The 22,623-nt window shown below is 46.9% G+C and overlaps 1 protein-coding gene across 1 annotated transcript in view; it reads right to left on the bottom strand.

Annotated features, from left to right (window-relative positions):
* The window catches only part of HPS4 (Hermansky-Pudlak syndrome 4 protein), a 244,267-nt gene extending 222,306 nt beyond the window's left edge, over positions 1 to 21,961 (bottom strand). Inside the window, exons 1-2 of the mRNA XM_071685274.1 lie at positions 21,905 to 21,961; positions 19,051 to 20,468 (exon numbers count right to left, since the gene is read on the bottom strand). Coding sequence (XP_071541375.1) covers positions 19,051 to 19,997 — 947 coding nt within the window. The 5' untranslated portion in view covers positions 19,998 to 20,468; positions 21,905 to 21,961. The remainder of the gene's footprint in view (positions 1 to 19,050; positions 20,469 to 21,904) is intronic.
* Positions 21,962 to 22,623: the final 662 nt, after the last annotated feature.

Below are 22,623 nucleotides of genomic sequence, written 5' to 3'. Positions count from 1 at the left end.
AGTTTTGCGGGACACACGTGAACTGGGACGAACAAGGGAAAAGTTAACATGACCGAGTCTGGCCAGCGTCTCACACAGGTCGGCACGGTCAGCGGTGGACACCACCGTCCAGCACATAGGGCACACTGCAGGGCGTGCGGCTGGCTGTGTGATGCATCCTCCTGCTTCGAACTCGACGTGAGCACTGATGATGCGAGTCACTTCACTACGTCTGATCCGTAACTCATACACAATTTGGCAGTGTCTGTAAACTGAACGAGGAGCGGCTCGTCTACGACCACGAGAACAAGAGTGAGAAAAAGGGGGATAATTTCATTAACCTTGGTCTACATTCAACACGGTTTAATGAACACTTGCAGACCCGTGTGCCAAGCAGGTCAGAAGCAAATGGTCCACTGACGGTCACAGACAACACGCGGAGAGCTGTAACACACTGACACACCGCATCACTCCAAGCGGAGGAGCTACGTGCACACTGGGAGTGGATGTGGTCATGGGATCACAATGTTTAACAACTTTTGGCTGGTGGATGTGGGTTGACATTACAGGCCATCACGACTGGTCTAAATCCCACCAACTTCCATGAGTCGAGAGGACGAGGAGGCGGAGCGCCTCCTACTTATCCACAACTCCGCCTGACTCCGGGCGAGCAGCAGCAGGGGCGATGCACACACCCACTTGCTTCCATAACGACACCTTAATGAACATTACGTCCGGTGGTTGACGACAAATACCGTCCTCCCCTCCGACACCGCTCCCCATCCCGCCTCGACGACGCTATCTCCCCACCCTCATGTCGCCCCACGGGAAGCCCCATAACCCACGCTTGGCTGACCTGGGGTACGCTGTGGGGGATGTGACCCCTCTTCCCCGCCACTCCCCCAGAAGTGGAGGCAACGCGCACCACCAAGCTGGAACCAGAACACGGTGACCTGACCATACAACACCTGACCTGATCAGTGTGAAACCAGAACGCTACTAGTAATGTGGGTTCGCAAGAGGGAAGTGTACGGCGGCAGTGCTGTGGCGACTGTGACCCCCGTACCTCACACCTGGAGTGGAAGGCTCGCCTCCTTCCCCCTTCCCTCTCACCCAACCATCATCCCGCCCCTGTGACACATATGTACCCAACGTAATCATACACTGTGACGCTCCCTCTCTACCACACTCCCTGCCACACTGTGACGTTCCCTCCAACCACACTCCCTGCCACACTGTGACGCTCCCTCCAACCACACTCCCAGCCACACTGTGACGTTCCCTCCAACCACACTCCCTGCCACACTGTGACGTTCCCTCCAACCACACTCCCTGCCACACTGTGACGTTCCCTCCAACCACACTCCCTGCCACACTGTGACGTTCCCTCCAACCACACTCCCTGCCACACTGTGACGTTCCCTCTCTACCACACTCCCTGCCACACTGTGACGTTCCCTCTCTACCACACTCCCTGCAACACTGTGACGCTCCCTCTACCATACTCCCAGCCACACTGTGACGTTCCCTCCAACAACACTCCCTGCCACACTGTGACGTTCCCTCCAACCACACTCCCTGCCACACTGTGACGCTCCCTCTCAACCACACTCCCTGCCACACATCTGCAAAGATAACTCATCATATAATCTAATGAAGATTTTAAGAACTACAGATGGCCAGCTTGCTGCATGGTACATAATCATAAATACAGTACTGTAGATACAGCCCGGTACGAGGACAACATAAGTGATGATGTCATGGCATTACCTAAGGATGATGTCACACACACACACACACACACACACACACACACACACACACACACCTGAGAGCCACACAACCACACGCAGACTGACGCAACCTGAGCCACTGTGTCTCTACCCCCCACCACCACACCTCAACCCTAACAAAACCCCACCACACCAAACCTTCCCAGGACCACTCCTACTCAATCCCCCCCCCCCCCCCCAAGTTGTGTTGTAAGGCACTTGGAATAGCTTCAATAACACGTAGATACATTAATATATATATATATATATATATATATATATATATATATATATATATATATATATATATATATATATATATAGTTTACTTAGGTTAGGCATGACATTAAAAGATGAAAATGTTTCTTCTGTTCCCTGGCGAGGAGTCTTCAAATGCCCACGTCCGCTGTGTTTGGAGAGGAACTCGTTAAACAAGGTTTGGAATCCCTTGGTGCTCGTTACAGCCAGTCTCCCCAGGTGGCCAGTGAGCTACTGTTTACCTGGCACGCAATGAAATTGGCCTTAAACATACAACCAAGACTCCAACGACTGGTGACACAGGGCCGGATGATGAAATCCCTTTCGAACAACCCATTTCGTCGTTTATACAGCAGGATCAACCCTTGTCATCTGTCTGCTGGTGCTGTGACTGGCCTTGTAGCCCCCACCGCCATGGGTAGACTTCATGTATTTCATCTCCGAAGTGTTACGATCGACTGGTGTACACGGCGTGATGAAGAACCTTGGACGTTTTTACCAGCTGATCACTGGCAATGTCTGGCTCTTGGAGTATGTGATGGCAGGGGTGCGTCAACCTGTGCACCCGAGGAACAACCTGACGTGTCACATATGAGGACTACACATTGCCCAGCACACGACGGCCTCACCTTGCCCATCGCATGAGGGCCTTACCCTCTGCAACACATGAGGGCCTCACCTTGCCCACCGCATAAGGGCCTTACCTTCTGCAACACATGAGGGCCTCACCTTGCCCACCGCATGAGGGCCTTACCTTCTGCAACACATGAGGGCCTCACCTTGCCCACCGCATGAGGGCCTTACCTTCTGCAACACATGAGGGCCTCACCTTGCCCAACCTATGAGGGCCTTACCTTCTGCAACACACGAGGGCCTCACCTTGCCCAACTTATGAGGGCCTTCCCTTCTGCAACACATGAGGGCCTCATCTTGCCCAACCTATGAGGGCCTTACCTTCTGCAACACGTGAGGGCCTCACCTTGCCCAATACATGAGAGCTTCACCTAACCCACATTATGAGGGCCTCACCTAGCCTAGCACATGAGGACCTCACTTTGCCATGTATACGAGGGCCTCGGCCCAACTTATGAGGTCCTTACCAAGTTTGCCCAGTACATGAGGGTACATGAAGGCCTGACGTCAAGACTATATACTGATGTTTATCTCATACAGACGTGGTGACCCAGTCCTTATAATGGTAAGTCTAGTGATCTCACCAGTCCGCTGGCCAACCATCCAGACTCTCGTATACACCGAGGAAGATCTGCCCCTCCCTCATCCATTAAGAATGAGGGAATCGTCCTTCCGCACTCAATTCCAAGACTCCCCCTCATGTCCATTTATTCAGAGACCTTACTCTACCACCCACCCCACACCACCCCGCCCCATCACACCACCATTACCCTTCCTTCATCCATTAACTACCAGCCTCCCCCCACCCTCTCTCTCCACCCCCAAGGGGACGTCAAAGCCAATGGGACAGAGTATTGGAATGTTCCGACGGCCGTAGTCAATGGCGCGTTCAGTTGCCTCCTGGAATAACCATTGGTTCGAGGAGACGCGTCGCTGTGTTTTAGCGCACCACTCAACCCCCCCCCCCCCCCCCACCACACACACACACACACACACACACACACACACACACACACACACATGCTCACCTCTCACGGTGGAGGGGATACACGAATATCGCAACTGTACGCCTTCCGGAACTTGCTGTACTGGCGATCGCTATCATAGATAACATACACAACCTGTGTATCTACAGGATAACAAGAGCAAGATAACACTATACAGTGAATGACATAGCAGGAAGCACAATAAGACACAACGTCGTAACACCAGTTTTTTAAATCGACGAATTTTGACTTATGGACGACGTAAGGGAGAGAGTCTATACTCGGGAGCTATCGCGTCTACCAGAGCTTGAGGACGCTGCTGCTGCTCATTATCAAATTACATAAATGGCCTCAAGTTCGACCCAAGTTGTCGGACGCGTGAGGAAGGTCCGAGACAGAGTCGCGGGGCGGGGCGGGGGAGGGGAGATCTGTGGAAGCTGTTAGGCGGGGAAGTTTCACAATCAACAAGACGTATAATGACAATCATGTGAGATGGTCATGTTCCGTAATGGCCAAAGTCTGTAATGGGTACAACCTGATTGGAGGAGAGACGAGTTAAAGATCTGGGTGGGGAGGGCATTACATATGAGGTTAATGGTGGTCAAAAGGTCGAACTAATTCTGCGAATTCTCTAATTACATTTTAATAAGCTTCCTTCCCTCCCCTGGGAATAAAAGGAATACAGATCATATATTCACGTACAAAGCTGACCCCACTGGGAGGAAAAATATCCCCAGGACATGTGGGGTTCGTCCATGTAAACCTTACCTACAGACTGTCTAGTGGCTGTGTCGTCCATACCCCCAGCATCTCCGGCTTCACCACCGTGGCTTACAGACGATCTGCCACGAGTGCTCCTCCTCTTCAGATACACTCACGTCCGCTCTCAACAACTGCTTCATCACCCCTCACGAATTCCTACTGACTCTCGTCACTCCCCTTACACATCAACGAGGTGTAGAAAGAAATAGCAAAGAGTAATTCATACGATTTTCTTCTTGCTTTTTGCTTGTCTCTCACAGAGCCGCTCCTTCCTACCCCAAGTCCCCCGTCTGGAGGCTGTGTCTACGACGCCAGTATGACGTAGGATGTACAAACAGCTTGATGGAGCAATCTGCACGACTGGTCACCAAGGTACTCAACTGTGAAAGCTTTTGGAAAGTATATGGATTTGATCTAATGCACTTAAATTACTGGAGATCACGTAAAAGTGTGAATGTAAGCATGTGGTTAAGCATTTACGTCTTCAATACCCACACTACACTCAGGGCAACCTAGGGTCGACGGTGTCGAAGTTGGAGGAAGAAGAGGTCGTCCAACTCTCCTACCCTGGTAGCTAGTCTCGTGTTTCCACTCAACACTACGCACGCCTCTTTGAGCTCCGGAAGTGTACCCATAATTCACATACACTCGGGAGCTCTCACATTATGCCCATGTCATCGTATGGAAATACTCGCACACTGTCCAGACTTCCACTCACAGCTGTCATTCCTATGTCCTTAGGGAGTGGGGGAACTACGACTCTATAATACCCACACTGTCCACAAGGTACTCACACCTTCCTGACTCCAGCATTATCCTTACAATATGCCTCATACTTATGCCCGACTGGGGTCGCTACCACATTATGTCTGCAAACAACTCAAGAGGACATAATGTATCCTTCCCAGCATGATGCCTCACACACACACGAGTGTAAAACTCCATCTTCGTACAGTACAAGGAGGTAATTACAGTGTCGGCTTCCCAATTCAATTTCAAAGGCGATGTCACACATACATGTTATCACTTGGTCATCCCCTCCTGTGGCCTTGACTACTATATGCAGACGTCTGGCCATGGAACTGGCAAGGTTTCTAAAGTATTCAAAGTCCATCTTTTGGGTCCATAGGGTCTAGATCTCCTGAATGGGGCGAGACATCATGAGATGTTGCACGATGCAACAACCATTTCGAGCGATCTGAGCGTCAAGTGCACCTAGAAATCTCAAGTGGGCCAACATTTTCTTGCTTCCAGGCGAGAATTTGGGCTTCCTTTTTTGGACAGGTAAGAGCCAACAATCTTGAAGCACAGACGGAAGAAATAGAGCGCGCATTAATAAAATTCTCAAAGTGAGGTGAAAGCCTGGAAGAGTAAATAAAGGACATCCTTCCCTCAAGATAGCGTGAGGCACACTGAGGCGGGTTTCTGGTGCTTATAACGCTAGAAATACTAGTCTCAACAACCAGATGTACGACGATTTCACCCTGAGAGCGTCATATCCTTGTACCCAAAATAAACCTTAGCCGTGTATTGTCTCTGAAAATATATGTAGGGCGGACAAGGCTTTTTGTAGACAATGTATGATATTACCACCTACAACACGCTTATTATATTCATCATAATCAGGGACTTCTAAGATCCCTGGCATCCCTATCCTGCCACAGTCCATACCTGCAGGAGGATATGTCCGTCACCACTCGCGAACACCAAAAGGCCCCCACAAAATACTATGGGTGGTTAGATTTTATGGCGGCCCAATGCTGAACGCTCCTCATGCCAGGACGCAGAACACTCAAGTCGGTCGTACCTCAATACCTTGGCTTCTGCTCACGTTTATGTCAACTTCCTTCTTTATACAATTTCTCAAACTGTGTCAACAGAGTCTGCCACCAGAAGAGTTGTCATACACAAACAACGACTTTATTCCCTCACCATGACCTCCTTCCCTTTCATCCTCATCATTCTGCAAACCTTTCCCCCCTCCACTCTAAGCAAGACCCTCGCATCAACATTCCTCACCAAACCCGTCCGAGAATACACAACTCTGGCTACATAACACATCATAAATGCAGACTCACCTCTACCGGGATCCAAACTCCTTCCCTCCCACTTACCAAAGGCTCCTCCTGACTGCACTTTGTAACTCGTCATTGGCTCAATGTTTCCGTGGATGCTTTGTTAAAAGCATCTCTGTCAACCGTGTCCTATGCATTGCCAGAGACCTAGTGAATCTCTGGTGAAGTCTTCGGGGGTCTTCATCCCCACAGCCCAGGCCAAGCCCAAGCTGTTGGACTGGGTCGTTAGTCGATCCTAAAATGCTACGTACAAGTCACTCACTTTCTCCAAGCATTTCTAACACGCATTCTTGAGAGAGAGAGAGAGAGAGAGAGAGAGAGAGAGAGAGAGAGAGAGAGAGAGAGAGAGAGAGAGAGAGAGAGAGAGAGAGAGAGAGAGAGAGAGAGAGAGAAAAAAAACTGATCCAGACATCCTCTACCTCTCCTGAAACTGCCCTGCTCCTCCCCAGTCAGTTATTCTGTGCACAGCACCACCTCAAAAACAACTCTCCCACACACCTTACTAGATAAATACCTCTATAATTGAACATATATTCTAATTACATTTTCTCTGATACAAATAATCTATATAGCACTCCTTACATTTGGCTATCAATACTTTGAACAACCAGACTAATGAATCAAGAACACCTTCATCTCCTTCCTTACGATATTCGATTTCAACTGCAGTCACATCCAATCCTACGATTCTCATATCTCGTCGTGCACAAGGCTTCCACTTCCTCCTCTCTTATCACCATCCCATATGTTATGACTCCCCCCCATCCTCCCCACATACTGCTCGTGTCCCTCTGAATATATCTTCTTATTCTCTTAACTTTACTAATCCTCTCTCGCTCCTCATCTCTCTTTTCAGTCTGGTGTCTTTCTCAACCACCGACCTCTGAGCCCTGGCCATGCTGCAGTAATACACCAACAATGATTCACCCGCGTCGCCTGCTTTTAGGGAGCAACAAAGAATTATCGTTCTGTTCTTCCATATTAGGAGTAATATGGACATGGTAAGTCGCGAGGCTGGAGCTCAAGTTTATCCTCACAACTGATTTTATTAAAAAAAAAAATAAGTAATTGAAAGGATGCAGGACGTTGCTGATGGGATGCATGACATATTCATGCCTATTCTACCATATAACTTTTCTATATATTCTTTTTTTCTTCAGGCATATCAATCCTACAAGATATTTTTTTCTACCTGTTATCCATCCGACATGTTGCCGGTGGCAGTGGAGGGAGGAGAGAGAGAGAGCCTTTACTTTGCTATCCTTTTCTTTGAGTGTTTTTCAGATGACTGTACTTTTTTTCAAGTAGTGTTAAGGTTAGACTATCTTGCTAGGTACCTTGGGTCTGTGTATCTATGTAACTCGACCTCCAATAGTTTTCTCTTGTACTCATCCCCATCACATGCACTACTTCCCTGCAGACACCGTTTATACACCTCCATTTTCTCTTTCACGAGTTATCTAACCTCTACATCCCATCACTAAATACCCTTTCTCATAAGTCCTCAACCCACCTTCTGCATCCTATACACACTTGAAAACACTCCTTCCCCAAACACCATCCACTTTCCTAGGTTCAGTTTACTCTCATCCTATGCCATCATTCACTCAGCCTCTTCTGGCATCTCAAGACATAGGCCACTTTTCCAGGCACATCGGGAATACCTGATGGAAAACAGATGACAGGTCTCTTCGCTAATTCAAGATGTCTTCAAGACCATCTTTCTGTTGCAGGGAAAAACTTTTCTTTAAGAGGGATTTCTTATGAGAGTTGGGGGACATTAAAGTATATGATAAGCAGGAAAGCTAGTGAAGCAATAGAGGATATATATATAATAGGATCTCAAGAAAGAGCTATGTTTAGGGAGGCATTATAGCACATATAACAGGTTGGGATCATCTTATAAAAAAGTGGGGATTTGGGAAGATTTCTGTGACCAGAAAAATGGTATAAGGAACGTATTTTCGGATGTATAAAGGCCTTGCAGGATAACATGAACAATGCGAGGCGAAGGGAACGATCCTGAGGCATTGTAGGATACCCCACTCATCACGGATACCTGTGTGTGCCCGAGATAAAGAGGATGGCACAGGATAGGAATGTTACGGTGAGGGAGGCCTCAGCCACACGCAGGGAGATCATCTTACACGATCGGACCGCCTGAGGACCCACAGTATGGCTGGCTGGCTAGCTGGCTGGCGAGCCAGATAGACAGGTAGCCGACGAAGAGGGAGGGGACGAGGTCCAATAAGCGAAGCTACGAAGAGAGGCAGTATGATGATACAGATGGGGGAGGAGAGATGATGATGATGATGGGAGAGGGGCACAGGGATGACTGGGGGAGAGAACATGATAATTTCATGTGCGAAATGATGATGATCAAAGGGGAAACATGGGAGAGAAAACAGGATTTGAAGGAGAAAATGTTGAGGACAATGAAATGAGGAGGAAAGAATCTTGGAATTTTAGATACAGGTAATTTGCCAATTAACGAAGTATGGAAGCTAGAGGGAAGCTACCGGTCCTTCGTTAACGACAACAACATACTGCTAGTCTTGACGACAAATATAATTGTTTTCACCTCGAGGAGGAAAGGTCGGTCAAGATAACACAACCCCCACAATGTTAGGAAACCGAGACAAAAATGGCAGCACTGTGACCAATAACAAACACCTGATGATGTAACACGATCAGACACACGTAAAGCCAACAACACAAAGAAGTAGTTTTGGGACGCTGACCAAGACAACACCGAGAGGACATTCCAGCTTGTTTGAAAACATTGAAATTCAGTAACCTGACGACCAAGAAAACATCAAAATCAACAAGGGATGGTCCGTCCAGAGACAAGGGCCCGTTCCAGAGAGACACCTGGTGAGTTTGACGACGAACTAAGTACAAGAAAACATCGACAACGCAGCAGGAGGAGGAACCCGCGGGGCCTTTATACTCCCAGATCAATGGTCGATCACGTAACGAAAAATCCAATCAAGACGACCAACTGAGGAATGCTTCTCCTGGACACCATTACTCCTCTCCAGGACCCTTCCCCAGAGCCTCCGACACGGACCATTGTTCGACCTGAGCCCCTGCTGACCATCGTCCCACACCATACCACCTTAACCACTGCAGAATATCGTCCCACACCCTGCGACCTGTACCACTGTAGAATATCGTCCCACACCTTACCACCTTAACCACTGCAGAATATCGTTCCACACCTTACCACCTTAACCACTGCAGAATATCGTCCCACACCTTAACAAGAAGAAGGGTAACAACTTCATTTACATATACAAAAAACGCATCGAGATATAACGTCATATATGAAAGGTCTGGATGATTTCTAACAACTTTCGTACATGGAACACCTACAGTTTACTTACGAGTTTTACTGATGGTAACTTCATCCTGCACGATCCATCTCTCATTCTACCTTGTCAGACATAAAGTGTTCTAATTCTTGAACTTATTTCTTGTTCATGAGCACATTTCTACTCCCCTCTCAGTTGGCTGTTCCTACAATAAATCGGATACTTAAGTGTCACTAGCCTATGACAACAAAGCTACTACGACCAATGAAAAAACTGTGTGGTTGAGGGAAGTCAAACCCACCTCACAAAGCCAATAACAGTGATGCAGTTTCTGGCTGATTCCGTACCATAGCGTCATAACACCTCCGAATTCCGACGATGCTCTCCCCGTCGTCGCTGGATCCCCAGACGTGTGAATTTCTCCCAACAGTTCTTCTCATATGAGGCAACTCCTCCCTGAACTTCACGGCGTCTTCCTCTACGACATGGCTGGCGGCGACGGCTGCAGAGACGAGACAGGATAACCAAGTTTCTTGGTTCCTGACGAAGCACCACCTCCTCCCAGACACAACTCTAACGTAGCCACCTCGGGGTCAACTCAAACTCCCTAAGCAACGACTCGGGTGACTCTATTGATTCTTCACTACAAGTACGTAGGATCAGTGTCTTCCAGTCCAGCTACGGCAAGGCACTTCTTAAACTAAGAATCTTGCAGTTCCTGTTACACAAGTGATCCTAACATCGCTGATCAAACATCGCTGATCTTTAGTTATTCTAATTCTAAATGAGAGAGAGAGAGTTGAGGAACACAGGTTTAACTGTGCCATATCATTAGCTATGAGTCTTACGAAGCCCTGATTCTGAAGGCACTTGAGGACAGCTCTGCCAAGGGTGACTCTTTTATATCGAAATTTCCCTCTCAATAAAACTTGTGAGCAGCGCCACCCAGTGATGACGAAAGTTCCCAGTTGGACCCGTGGTGGCGCCACCTTCCAACACCAGACCGTCATCGTAAGATGAAGCCGTGGTGACAGCCCTTGAAACTGAAACGAAGTTTGGAAGACTTTTCCGAGGCTGGGGTCCCTCCTGCTTGGGGGTACAACGCCTGGTGGGGGGTTTACAACCCTTGATGGGGGATGTAAAACCCTTGGTGTGGGTGTACAACCCTTGGTGAAGGGTTATATAACACTTAGTGGGGGTGTACAACCCTTGGTGGGGAGGTCCCCAACTGAATGACCTCCCCTGATGGTGGTGTACCTGGCTACACGACCTACATACCTGCTAGTCTTCAGGTAGACGACCTACACACCTGCTAGGTAGACCTTCGACTACAAGACCTATCCACCCACTGAAATGAAGACCTACTTGATGGTACTAATCCTTCCTCCCTGGCCAGACGTCCTCCCAGATGGCTGTCACCCTAGCCAGACGTCCTCCCTGATGGCTATCACCCTGGCCAGACGTCCTCCCTGACGTTGAAACTCTTCGACAACCTTCCACAAGGCGAACTTCGACTAGCAGACATCTTTACTGACAGCTGACCCACGACCAGACGTCTCCACACGACGACCTCAGCGACAGTCCAGCCACGACAAGACGACCTCTCTGTCGTGACAAACCCCTCCTACAACCAGACGACCTCCACTGATGGCAAAACCTCTGGTAACGGAGGCCACGACGAAGCAGTTATGGAAATAAACGCAGTATTGGATATTGAGTTAGCGGCCCATCAAGCTGACGCCGCCCCCCCGAGTTGTTGGCTCGAGAGGAATAGGGTGAGTGAGAGAGGCTCAGGTACAAGAGGATAGTGGAGGCTAGGGTGATCCCGACGGGGTGGGTATTACGTTTTCTTCTTGCAGTAAATGCTGACAAATCGTCCTTGTTTTCTACATACTTTATGCGTGAAGCTTAAGATCAAAATTGAATTTTTCTTCTGGTCTTTCCCTCTCTATTTACAATCATTAAGGATATATATATATATATATATATATATATATATATATATATATATATATATATATATATATATATATATCATTTCTCTTTACAAATATATACTCACCATTTCCCGCGTCAGCGAGGTAGCGTCAAGAACATACGACTGAGCCTTAGAGGGAGAAATCTTCACATGGCTCCTTGTTCTGTTCTTTCTTTAGAAAGCAATAAAGGAAGGGAGGATTTCTAGCCACCCGCTCCCATCCCTCTTAGTCGCCTACGAAATACAGGGAATACTTGGGCTGTATTCATTCTCCCCTATCCCTAGGGATAGTATATATATATATATATATATATATATATATATATATATATATATATATATATATATATATATATATATATATCGGAACATGTAATGCTCACATGTTAACAGTATAAACCATATCATCACTGGACGCCCGAGACTCGAACCCAGGCCACCCGAGATTGGTATGAATAATTCCCTCGCCAGTATAGTCCACAGATCAGGCTCAAGAGCTCCTCATATTAGACACTTCCTTGTGAATGGCAAATATAAACATGAATCTCAAGCCTGGGTACCCGAGGCGCCGCAGGATTCCCACATCTTCAATAAAACTCCCTGGGATACTGGGACATTATTTACACTCTAACGCCAGCAACCACTGCAATATTTCCCATGGCTCCGAGCGTCCCACTCACCACTGATGTATTCATGGGCATCCCTGTATCTCCTGGGTGGTTGAGGGAGACGTGCACCAAAACCCCCTCACCGTCAGGAGGGATGGTGCTCCTCTCTCTCTCTCTCGGTGTCCTCCTTTGCCCAAACCCCTTCTGCCATATCAGTACATCTATCACGCTGCAGCGACACTACCCACATGGCGTTTCTATATCACTTTGTGATGTCATAGAGGAGAAAACACGGCCAACCGGACGGCCATAACAACGTCCTCACTGGTCTTTTTACGAGGCAGCAGCCAGCCAGCGTCTGCACCAGAGCCGACACACCAGGCCCCGTCCACCAGTCCAGAAGCGAAGCCTCGCCCGGGCGGACGCTTACAAGACAAACCACACACACGATGTGATCTCAGCAGCGGGAAGAGACTTAGTGATTCTTACGTCGATATGAAAGATGAACTAGACTAGAGAGGATAAGGTGAGATGACTTCCCGAGTGACGGTACTAAAGTGTACTAGGAGGTAGCAGTGCCATCGACAGACGAATACAGAGGTGAAGTAGGCACAGGATGAGGGATAGTAGGCGTGAGGTGGGGACAGAGTGAGGGAGAGGAGGCGTGAGGTAGGGACAGAGTGAGGAGGGGACAGGACAGAGTGAGGGAGAGGAGGCGTGAGGTGGGGACAGAGTGAGGGAGAGAAGGCGTGAGGTAGGGACAGAGTGAGGAGGGGACAGGACAGAGTGAGGGAGAGGATGCGTGAGGTGGGGAAAGAGAGGGAGAGGATGCGTGAGGTGGGAACAGTGTGAGGGAGAGGAGGCATGAGGTGGGGACAGATTGAGGGAGAGTGGACGTGAGGTGGGGGCAGAGTGAGGGAGAGTGGGCGTCAGGGAGGAACAAGGTATATAGCTTCATCAAACCGTGCAGCGGAGGTAGCACAGATCTCCTCCCTCACCGGAATACGAAAAAAATGTTAATAATCAATGATGATAATTTCAGACAAACGAACGTGACCCATGTCTGCAGCTTCGATCATGCGGCCTTCGTTACGGTCGCCGCCAGACAACACCAACTGTGGTTAATATTCGAAGCTGCAGCATTTTTCTCCTCGTCTCTAGATCATATGCCAGGCCAGGCCAGTGTTACAGCCCCCGCCGCCAGGTGTTGCAGTGGATCACGTACGTATGGCAACATCACCAGCCAGACTCACCACACGTATCATAAACAATTTGCACTTTATATTCACCTTCAAACGACGGGAGGGAAAACCTTTATTTCTTCTTCACAACAGGACGAAGACATTACCCACACGAAAATATAAAAGCAAGATCATCAAACTTTCGTCTTTGGTCGTGCCATGATATAAAAGGTTCTGGTCGTCCTACAGTAGTGACGGTTCTGGTCGTCCCACAGTGCTGATGATTCTGGTCGTCCCTCAGTATCGATGATTCTTCTGGTCGTCTCACAGTATCGATGATTCTGGTCGTCACTCAGTATCAATGATTCTGGTCGTCTCACAGCATCGATAGCTCTGGTCGTCCCACAGTATATGAAAAGCTCTGGTCATCCCCAGTACCAAAGGTTCTACTTGTCCCACACTATCAGAGGCTTTGGGGTCAGCCCCACAACATTAAAAGATTCTGGTCGTCCCACAGTTCTGACGGCCCTGGTTGATCCCATCCTAACAAAGGTTCTGGTCGCACACCAATGTCGAATGTTACGGTTGGTCATCATGCTGAAGACACCATGGCTCATACACTATCGATTGCAGTGGCAGGTGTGTTGCTCGGACATCAGAAAGCTTTGATCAGCCAAACACTGTGAAGGCTTACCCTTGATCAAGACGGGCTTTGCTCTCCCCACGACAGGTCTACAATCTAGTTAAGTTAACCATAAGAAGAAAAAAGAAAATGTTACACTACACAATCCCAATGCCCCGGTCGGTCCTTATTACTCGAGACTCAGTTCCAAAATATCGAATGTTCTGCTCGATCATGGAAATCCTAGGCCTCTGTGCGACCCACATGATCAAAGGCTCTGGTCGTGGCACAATACCAAGACCTTCGGTTGTGTCACATTATGAAATGCTGTGTTGGTGTCAATCCCTAACAGAGCCCTACGTTGTGTGACTCTGGCTGCAACACACTACTAGAGCCTTTGGTAGATAACACACTATCAAGACTCCCGACCTCCCACATAACGAAAGGCTCTCGAAAGTGCCACACCTTCAAAGGCTCTTGGTCATGCCAAACTATCAAAGACCCTCATGTCATGGTATGAAACTACAGGTTCTGGTCTTGCCACATTACCATGAAAGGTCATGGTCATGCCATATCATCAACGACTCAGCCATGAAGCTCTGACAGGTTCTGGTCCTGCCACATTACCATGAAAGGCTTCACCGGTCCTACAGTACCGAAGGCTCTGGTCGGTCCTCCATCACTGTCTTGTGGGTATAAACAAAAGCTCCCCGTCCCTCTAGCGGCGACTTCATCAATCTTGCTATCGCTTCGTCAGCTCTCGTCCGGCGGACTCCCGCACCGCTCCACACATTACCCAGCGCCCTACCGTATTGTCCTCAGGGGACACTATACGATCCCAGGTCATCCCAGTCCCAGACCACACCCTCCACCGGTACCCTGCTGGTCACGTCTCACCAAAGACATCCCCAAAAATTTACGTCTTACGGGGTGGTTACATATACCCAAGATCCACCAGGGATCTAGCAAGTAGTCTATGGTGGTTATCAATAGCTAAATGCCACGCCCTTCCGTGAGGGGCGGAACGTACCAGACGACTCTTATAACATTCTCATCCCACATACCACCGGCCACCTTCCCACGGGGTCCGTTGTGGTTAGATATATATACCACAGGACTCTGAGCCGTTCACTCCTTCAGCAGCGACGTAATCTCTTGGTTCATCCCGGCTCCCACAGAGAACTATATCAAAACGGCCTCCCTGAGGTGGGGAGAGCGAGACCAGCCCAAACGTCTTTCCGATCAAAACTGTCTTGGGAGATACAGTGACCCCGGGAGCGTTTGAGGACACTCGCCATCTCTCTTAATGGTTCCCTCGGGCCACTGTAATACCCCGCGTCTGTCTCGTATCATATCACCGCCATTGGTTCCCGGCAGGTGGCGCTTGCATATCCTGGCATTAGTCCTATAAAGATGAGCCACCGACTCCATCAGTTCCCAGCGCTGAACTAGCGGGTATTCCAGCGGCCTTCTTTGCGAGTCAATATATATATACAAGACTCAAGCACGGCATTCTTATTTTATGCTGAAATTTATGGAAGCGAAAATTTTCATAAAGACTATATTTTCTACACTGCTAATGCACAACAAAAAACTTTTAAGGCCTGAAACCTTGAGTGAATAATGTGTAGAATGAATGATGAATAACACGTAATGATAAGTCTATTAACACCATAATTTATGCTCGGATGTCATGATTAAAACTGCTGATCTCATCCTTAATTACGTTATAAAGGAAATAAATAATCATTAATAAATACTTTTAGACACGAGCTGCCTGTGTCTATCCAGAAACACAGCTGACGAGCAGTGCACACTAACTGCTTCCGCAACACTTCAACTGTGTCTTTCCTGACCGTGCGAAGTGTGAGAATCAATGCAAAAAATTAAAACAGGTATCTAAAGTCTTTGGCAACTTACACACACACACACATTAAGGGTAATTACCAATATGTTTACTCAAACCACACGGTGTTGTCTGCCAGGGTGACAGCAGCTCTCTCTCTCTCTCTCTCTCTCTCTCTCTCTCTCTCTCTCTCTCTCTCTCTCTCCTCTCTCCTCTCTCTCTCTCTCTCCTGTCCGTCTAACACTGTGTCAAGCCTGGACTTGCTCAGGATGTGCCGCAGTAAGAGCCAGCGAAGGGCAGGAACTCTTGTACTCTACTATGCGAGTCAAAGTATCTCCGCCATCCTGATCATGACAGGCAATTCGTTCATCGTTACCACCAGCGTCCGAAACACCTTGGTGCCAATTCTGTGTCACGGGAGATCACTCACCCTCTCCTACAATATTCTTCTCTCCACCACAGCTGCCTCACTGGATCTTCCAGACCCAACATGTACTAAGTGTTCTTTGCATATACATCCACAGAGTCGTGATGATGCAGTACACTGAGTTTGAGAGTGTCCTTGGGGATTCACCACGAAATCCTTCAGTGATGCGTCTTGTGAAAGACAACTCGACAAAGTCCATGTTTGAGGTGAGACAACTGGTGGATGACATCCTCACTACCCTGTACCTCCTGAGGGAGTGACAGATCGAGCTCACGAACGCCTTACCTCCAAGAGAGGAGAGGTGCAAGAGAAATAGGTTAATGAAATTCTGCAGAACACAGGGATAACAGACCGTCACTAGACAAGATCCCTAGCCAGGTACCGACCTGGAGGATGTAACAACATTTTGCACTATAGTAATAACGCGAAGCTCTTGCTTATCCTAGACATCGAATACCCAACGTGGAAGATATTCACGCTGGAACACACGTCGACCACAACAATCGTTGCTTACAATCTTGGTAAACAAACACGCTCCTTACCTGCCAAGCCCCTACGCCAGATTCAGTCTAACTAAAGACACAGTCGACGCCGATTGCACCGCATCTGTCAGCGAGGAAGAAAACCTCTTGAGATGCTGAAAAACCAGGTAGCAGTAGTATTACTGGCTATAACCTCTCAGGTTCAATAAATATAGGATCTGGACTATATAATGTGATAATATAGCTGTCAGAACATGCCTAACGTACAGGTGGCGAGTCGCAAGACAAATGATCCTGAACAGTCAAAGTGCCGGCTCTGCCCCGCACCCAATACACACGTTACATCATCATGTAATCGCTGGTCCTAAACTCAGTTATTTCACACATCAAGACCCATTTTTTTTCGAGAACTTTTGCGACTATTTCAAGCATAGTAACAACACTGTAGATAGTGTGGCACTATATCCAAAATCTGCCATGTCCTGAGCTATGCAGACATCACGTGTTCCATCTGCAGCGTATCGATCACTTACATCTTCCATGTATTGTAATCTGTAATTTACGATGTATCCTAAACCTCCTTTTGAACCTATGTCCACTGTGCATTTCTCACCATATTCTATTTTCTTTTTTTTTTTGTATTTGCAACAGTGGGATGAGGACGCCCTTGGCCCATGGTCTGCTTGGGACGCCTGTCATCCTTCCGTCGGTACACTGTCCACTCCCAGGGTCCTTCCACATAGGCCCATCTGTCATCCTCCAATGTGGATGCATCTACTCACTGTACCTTCTATGCTTGCCAGGCATCATGACTATATGTTACACATGATGTATCTAAATTCGGAATACGTGTGTTCAAGATAGTTTCTCAGAGGTGACATACTAGACACAAAAAGGACACGAAAATAAACTTTGTATGCATCCAGGAATAATAGTGTACATCGTGGTATACACAGGAGAAAGAAATCGAGTGCAATGCCTTCCTCCTCCTGAAGAAAAACCCTACTTGCAACAATATATTCCAGTATGCAAATCAGAATTAGAATAAAGTACCTTTCAAAATAAACTGTACATCTACGAAAGCAGTGTCATATCCTAATGAAAACCAACTGGTTCTGTTATGAGAAATACCTTAAAAAAAAAAAAGAGGGAGGATAACCTTACAGGCTACTAAAAAGTACTTAGGTACTTTACGCAGTCACTACCTTATATTTCTTGTCTCCATGGGGCAAACTCTTGGAGAAAAGTCAAGTCAAAAGTCATCGAAAAATCTGGAGGAGACAGACATCTCCAGGATGCAAAAATATATCGCGCCACATCCACCTATCATGGCGGATGTGGTTGAAAAAATAATGTTTGATCCATGTCTGCTCCATCTCTGTAATAATATTATTGAAAAAAGAAAATCTTACACCCTCCATGACAGGAGTGCTGGTCTTATCCTTCACTTTTCAAAGCAAGCTGCCAGGCTGGGTCTGATAACTTCACCATATACACGCCAGCACTTCTATACTAGTGCTACTTAAAGGGACGTATCTTGGAATATAACAAACATTCCACGCTACTGAGAACGACAAATCAAATCCAATTTCATCCACATAGTTGTTTTCATCGCGACACTTTTCACATTACTTTCTTGGTGTATTGGTTAGCGTTCCTGATCGAGACTCATTCACGGGCCGTCCAGAGTCGAGCGCATAGGTTCGAGTCCTGGTTGCGAGAGTCAGTTAAGTCAAGCCATCCGTTCATCCACCCCGAGGTTTTGGTTGATAGAATGAATATATATATATATATATATATATATATATATATATATATATATATATATATTTATTTATTCCTTTCTTATCCACAGGGAAATGAAACACGATAAGTACCCAAGTGCACTTTCGTGTAATGATCACATTCATCATCAGGGGATGATACAAGGAAGAAATATAAGAGCAAGATGATACACAACGAAGAAACGTAGCTAGGACGCCATCTGGTAAACAAGTGACATATATTTCGCTCATGAGATGGTCTCGAATAAGGCTTCAGTTGCCCGTGGCGCGTCAGAAAATGATTTACCAACAAGGATATCAAAACCGCCAAGAATTTACACTTCTAATAAAGCACTTCACTTACCTCTGGACCTGTGCGTATGACGGCTGCTTCATCTCCATACCTTCTTGGATCTTCACTTTTAATCCTAACCAGTCACCGATGGGTCTGATTGGCATACCCGGATCTCTAGTTTTCTGCCATTCACTTTTCAGCCACTCACTTCCCCAGTCTGCATAAGTCTTGAACAGATTCCCAAAATCAGTCTCTTGGAACCATTCAGGCTTCCACTTCCCTGACTTAACCCATTCCAAGGACTTCCAATTGTCTATTTTCCAGTCGTCCGCCTTCCAGCTACGCTCGCTCCAAGCCGCGATCCTGGAACTCAGCTGAGATAAATGAAAGCCACTTTGCTCCTGAGATGCGTGACGAACACTGGACTCCTGGAGCACGTGGAGGTTACAAGGTCGCTGGGACCCGTGGGCGCTCAAGGGTCGCTGGGTCACGTGAAGGCTACAGGGTTGCTGGGACCCTCGGAGACAACTAGGCTGGAACACGGGTTGGCTGCTGGGTTGGCGGGACTTTTGAAAGTTACTGGACTGGTGGGGTGCGTGAAGGTTACTGAGCTCCTGCTCCTGTTGCCGGGATTCTTGTAAATTTCCAGGCTGGGGAACCGGAGGAGTATGAGGGTCGCTGGTCTCGTATTCTTCTTGAAACCGACTCGGTTCACCGAATGCAAGAAGTCTCTTGAATTGTTGGAACACGCGATGGCCACTCGACTGTTGGGGCTCTCGCGAGCTACTGGAGTGACGAGGTGTGGCAACCGTTTCTTCCAAGTCACCACTAAAGGTGAATCTAAAGTCTGTTTTCCGTGGTTGAACTGGGCAACGACGATGAGAGACCTTAACACTCTCGGGGTTGCGATTCTTGACATGGTGAGTGTTGTTGTTGTTGTTCTGCCGTGCCAGCCGTTCCTCCCGGCTTGCCCTCGTGTGCAGGTACAAGGCAGCGGTGGCACTCTGGGCTAACATACCTCCTCCGCCCCCAGCACCTGCCTCGGGGTCTCCTCATTCACCCAGGTAATGGTCTCCTCCTTCACTGTCACTCACTCGAGCACATCATGCTCGGTCACGTCTATGCAGATTTTTTTTTCCTTTGTTTTCTTTCCTAGACAACGTGTTGTCCACAGAACATTTTCTTTATTTTTTCACTGCGAGACCATATCAGTTTATCACTAAGGTGCTTTTTTTCACTCATAATTTCCCCTTTCGTCCTCAGTGACACACTACATCTCCCAACATGTGTCAATAAAGAATAAAAAAAAAAAAAATAGTTGGCTGTCATAGGCTGTGTCGTCTCTAGGCGAGGGACGCTGCCGGGCGTGGCGAGGTCGAGGTGGCCGGCGCCGCGCCGCCTACAAGGCCATGGTCGCCACGACTGGCCCACGTAGCACTCCAGCCGCCCTCACATGTTCCGGTTTTTGGCTCACTTTTATGAACATTCTATTAAAAGAATCAAATTCACTTTAGCAACGAAAAGGACAGTGATTCACTACGTCTAGAAAAAAAATAACATATGTATGACCTAACCAACAGCTGTAATAGATTTCGTCTATAATCATTGGATCAAGTTTTCAATTGCGTTGCTCTGAGTCAAAGACGTTATTATACACTAGACGTAGTCTTGATCCCTACCTGACAGTGATGTGGAAAGTGACCCGGTTGATCAAGAGCATCTTTACAAACATTCACTTCACGGACTGTTCAACCTTGACCTTGCAGCTCCAAGCATCAAGAATTATAAATGACGGAACATTTACGAAGCTGTTGAGATATGTCGTATGTGCTAAGTGTACTAGTTTTACCGAGATGTTCATCGGTGTGTCGCTATACGTGTGTCGCTTATACGTCACACTGCCGGTCATGACAGAGCCTATCGTCAACTCTGCCAGGATACCTACGTGACCATCCCAACAACCTTGTGGAACACAAACACTGGTATACTGCTGCTGAGTTATGACATGATCATATACGTTCACTTCAGCACGTACCACAGTTAATGTAGGCTGACTTAAATGTCAACTCTCTTTTCTTGAATAACGTGTTCAGGTTACTACTTACGATATGTCTCTCGTTCAGCCCCAACAAGAAGCTCATATCCTTTACAATTTGCGAAAATTCCATCTACAGATATTTCCTTTTGGGTTTCCACTTCAAAGGATCAAAATGTGGTCACAGTGTATATCAAAAACATCATAAACATAGCTGGTTTTGGGTCAAGGCTTCTCACTAAAGAGGTCGCAAGTTTTTTTTTTTCACACAAAGTTTGGCGTCAAGGCTGCGAGCCGGCGCCCTCTTGCTCATTTGATTATATCTTACATTCTGGCAATAATTGTGGTGGGTGTTGGAAATTCAACGGCTGGAGGTATGGGGTGTAAGGAAATTATGTACATAGATATCATCGGTGAGGATATTATTTTCAAGAAAAAGGAGGTTGACAATGTCATTTTGATAATATTTACACAACTTTAGTTACAGCTAAGGAGAGTTAGGAAGCAAAAACGTAATCGTAATAGAACCAATCTTTAAACCTAACATAAAATTTACAATAACAAGTAAATTCTAGCAAAATGCTACATCATGTATCCAGAAAAGATTTTTTTCTCCTATTTCTGTAATTATTCATTGTAACGTAGAGTAAGTTCACAAGAAAAACACTTCTGAATATACAACACTCGTCCGTTAATGCTTGTCACTTCATGCAAAATTCCTGTGACATCGATCTCGGTAAAAATCAGATCACGCCATATTTTTCCTGGTACGATAAGCATCGCATATTTCATGTGCCATCACGGTGACACAGCACACTGTCGCTTAGATTTGCCTAAAAAAAAAAAAAAAAACAACGAACGGGAAGTACTGGGAAGGAGAAGACACACCGTTACACCTTGCCTTCTCGGCAACAAAAACAGGACTGACCAAACAAGCCGTCACCACAGGGGTTGTATCCACCGACTTCAACGCTAACTGGACTCAACGTTCATCATGAAAGACGCAAATTCTTAGAGTAAACAGTACTTTCACGTCGACCATCTTTTGAACTAAAGAAAAGGACGGTTATCAACCTGTTGAAAGATATACCATTTTGACGTAAAATGTGAGCTATTGAGGACAATAATACGATACATATTTGGCCGATTGGTAACTCTGACGAGTGAATGTGTGAGTAGCTTTGCACCAACCAGTACAGATCTGCCTGGAAAAAGATTTCATTCTTGTATCAAACCATTTCCCCAAGTATTCATTTACTCGAACTTTAAGTCCATGTCTTAATCTAATGGTAGATCACAGTGTAAACAATATTCTGTGCGATTAAGGAATAGTTTTATAAATATCAACAATTATATACATGACAACTTAAAGATATTCAGACCGAAAGACTTCTTGTAGGTATATTGAAATGAATGAACAGGCTAAAGAAAAAAAAAAAAAAATCTTACAGTAATAGACAACCCGGAACCTTGTGTTAAGGCTAACCCCCTTCGGTAGACGTAACGTTGATATGGTAACAGCGCAGGTGTCGACGGAAGGATGCACCTTGCAATATGCCAGCTCATTCCCACTTTCCTCTTCATCTCTGTTCGATCTTTGGGTTGTA

Source organism: Panulirus ornatus, chromosome 3 (assembly GCF_036320965.1).
Source record: "Panulirus ornatus isolate Po-2019 chromosome 3, ASM3632096v1, whole genome shotgun sequence".
NCBI classification, from domain to species: Eukaryota; Metazoa; Arthropoda; class Malacostraca; order Decapoda; family Palinuridae; genus Panulirus; species Panulirus ornatus.
Note: the sequence above shows the minus strand (reverse complement) of the source record. Positions and strands in the feature narration are given on the sequence as shown.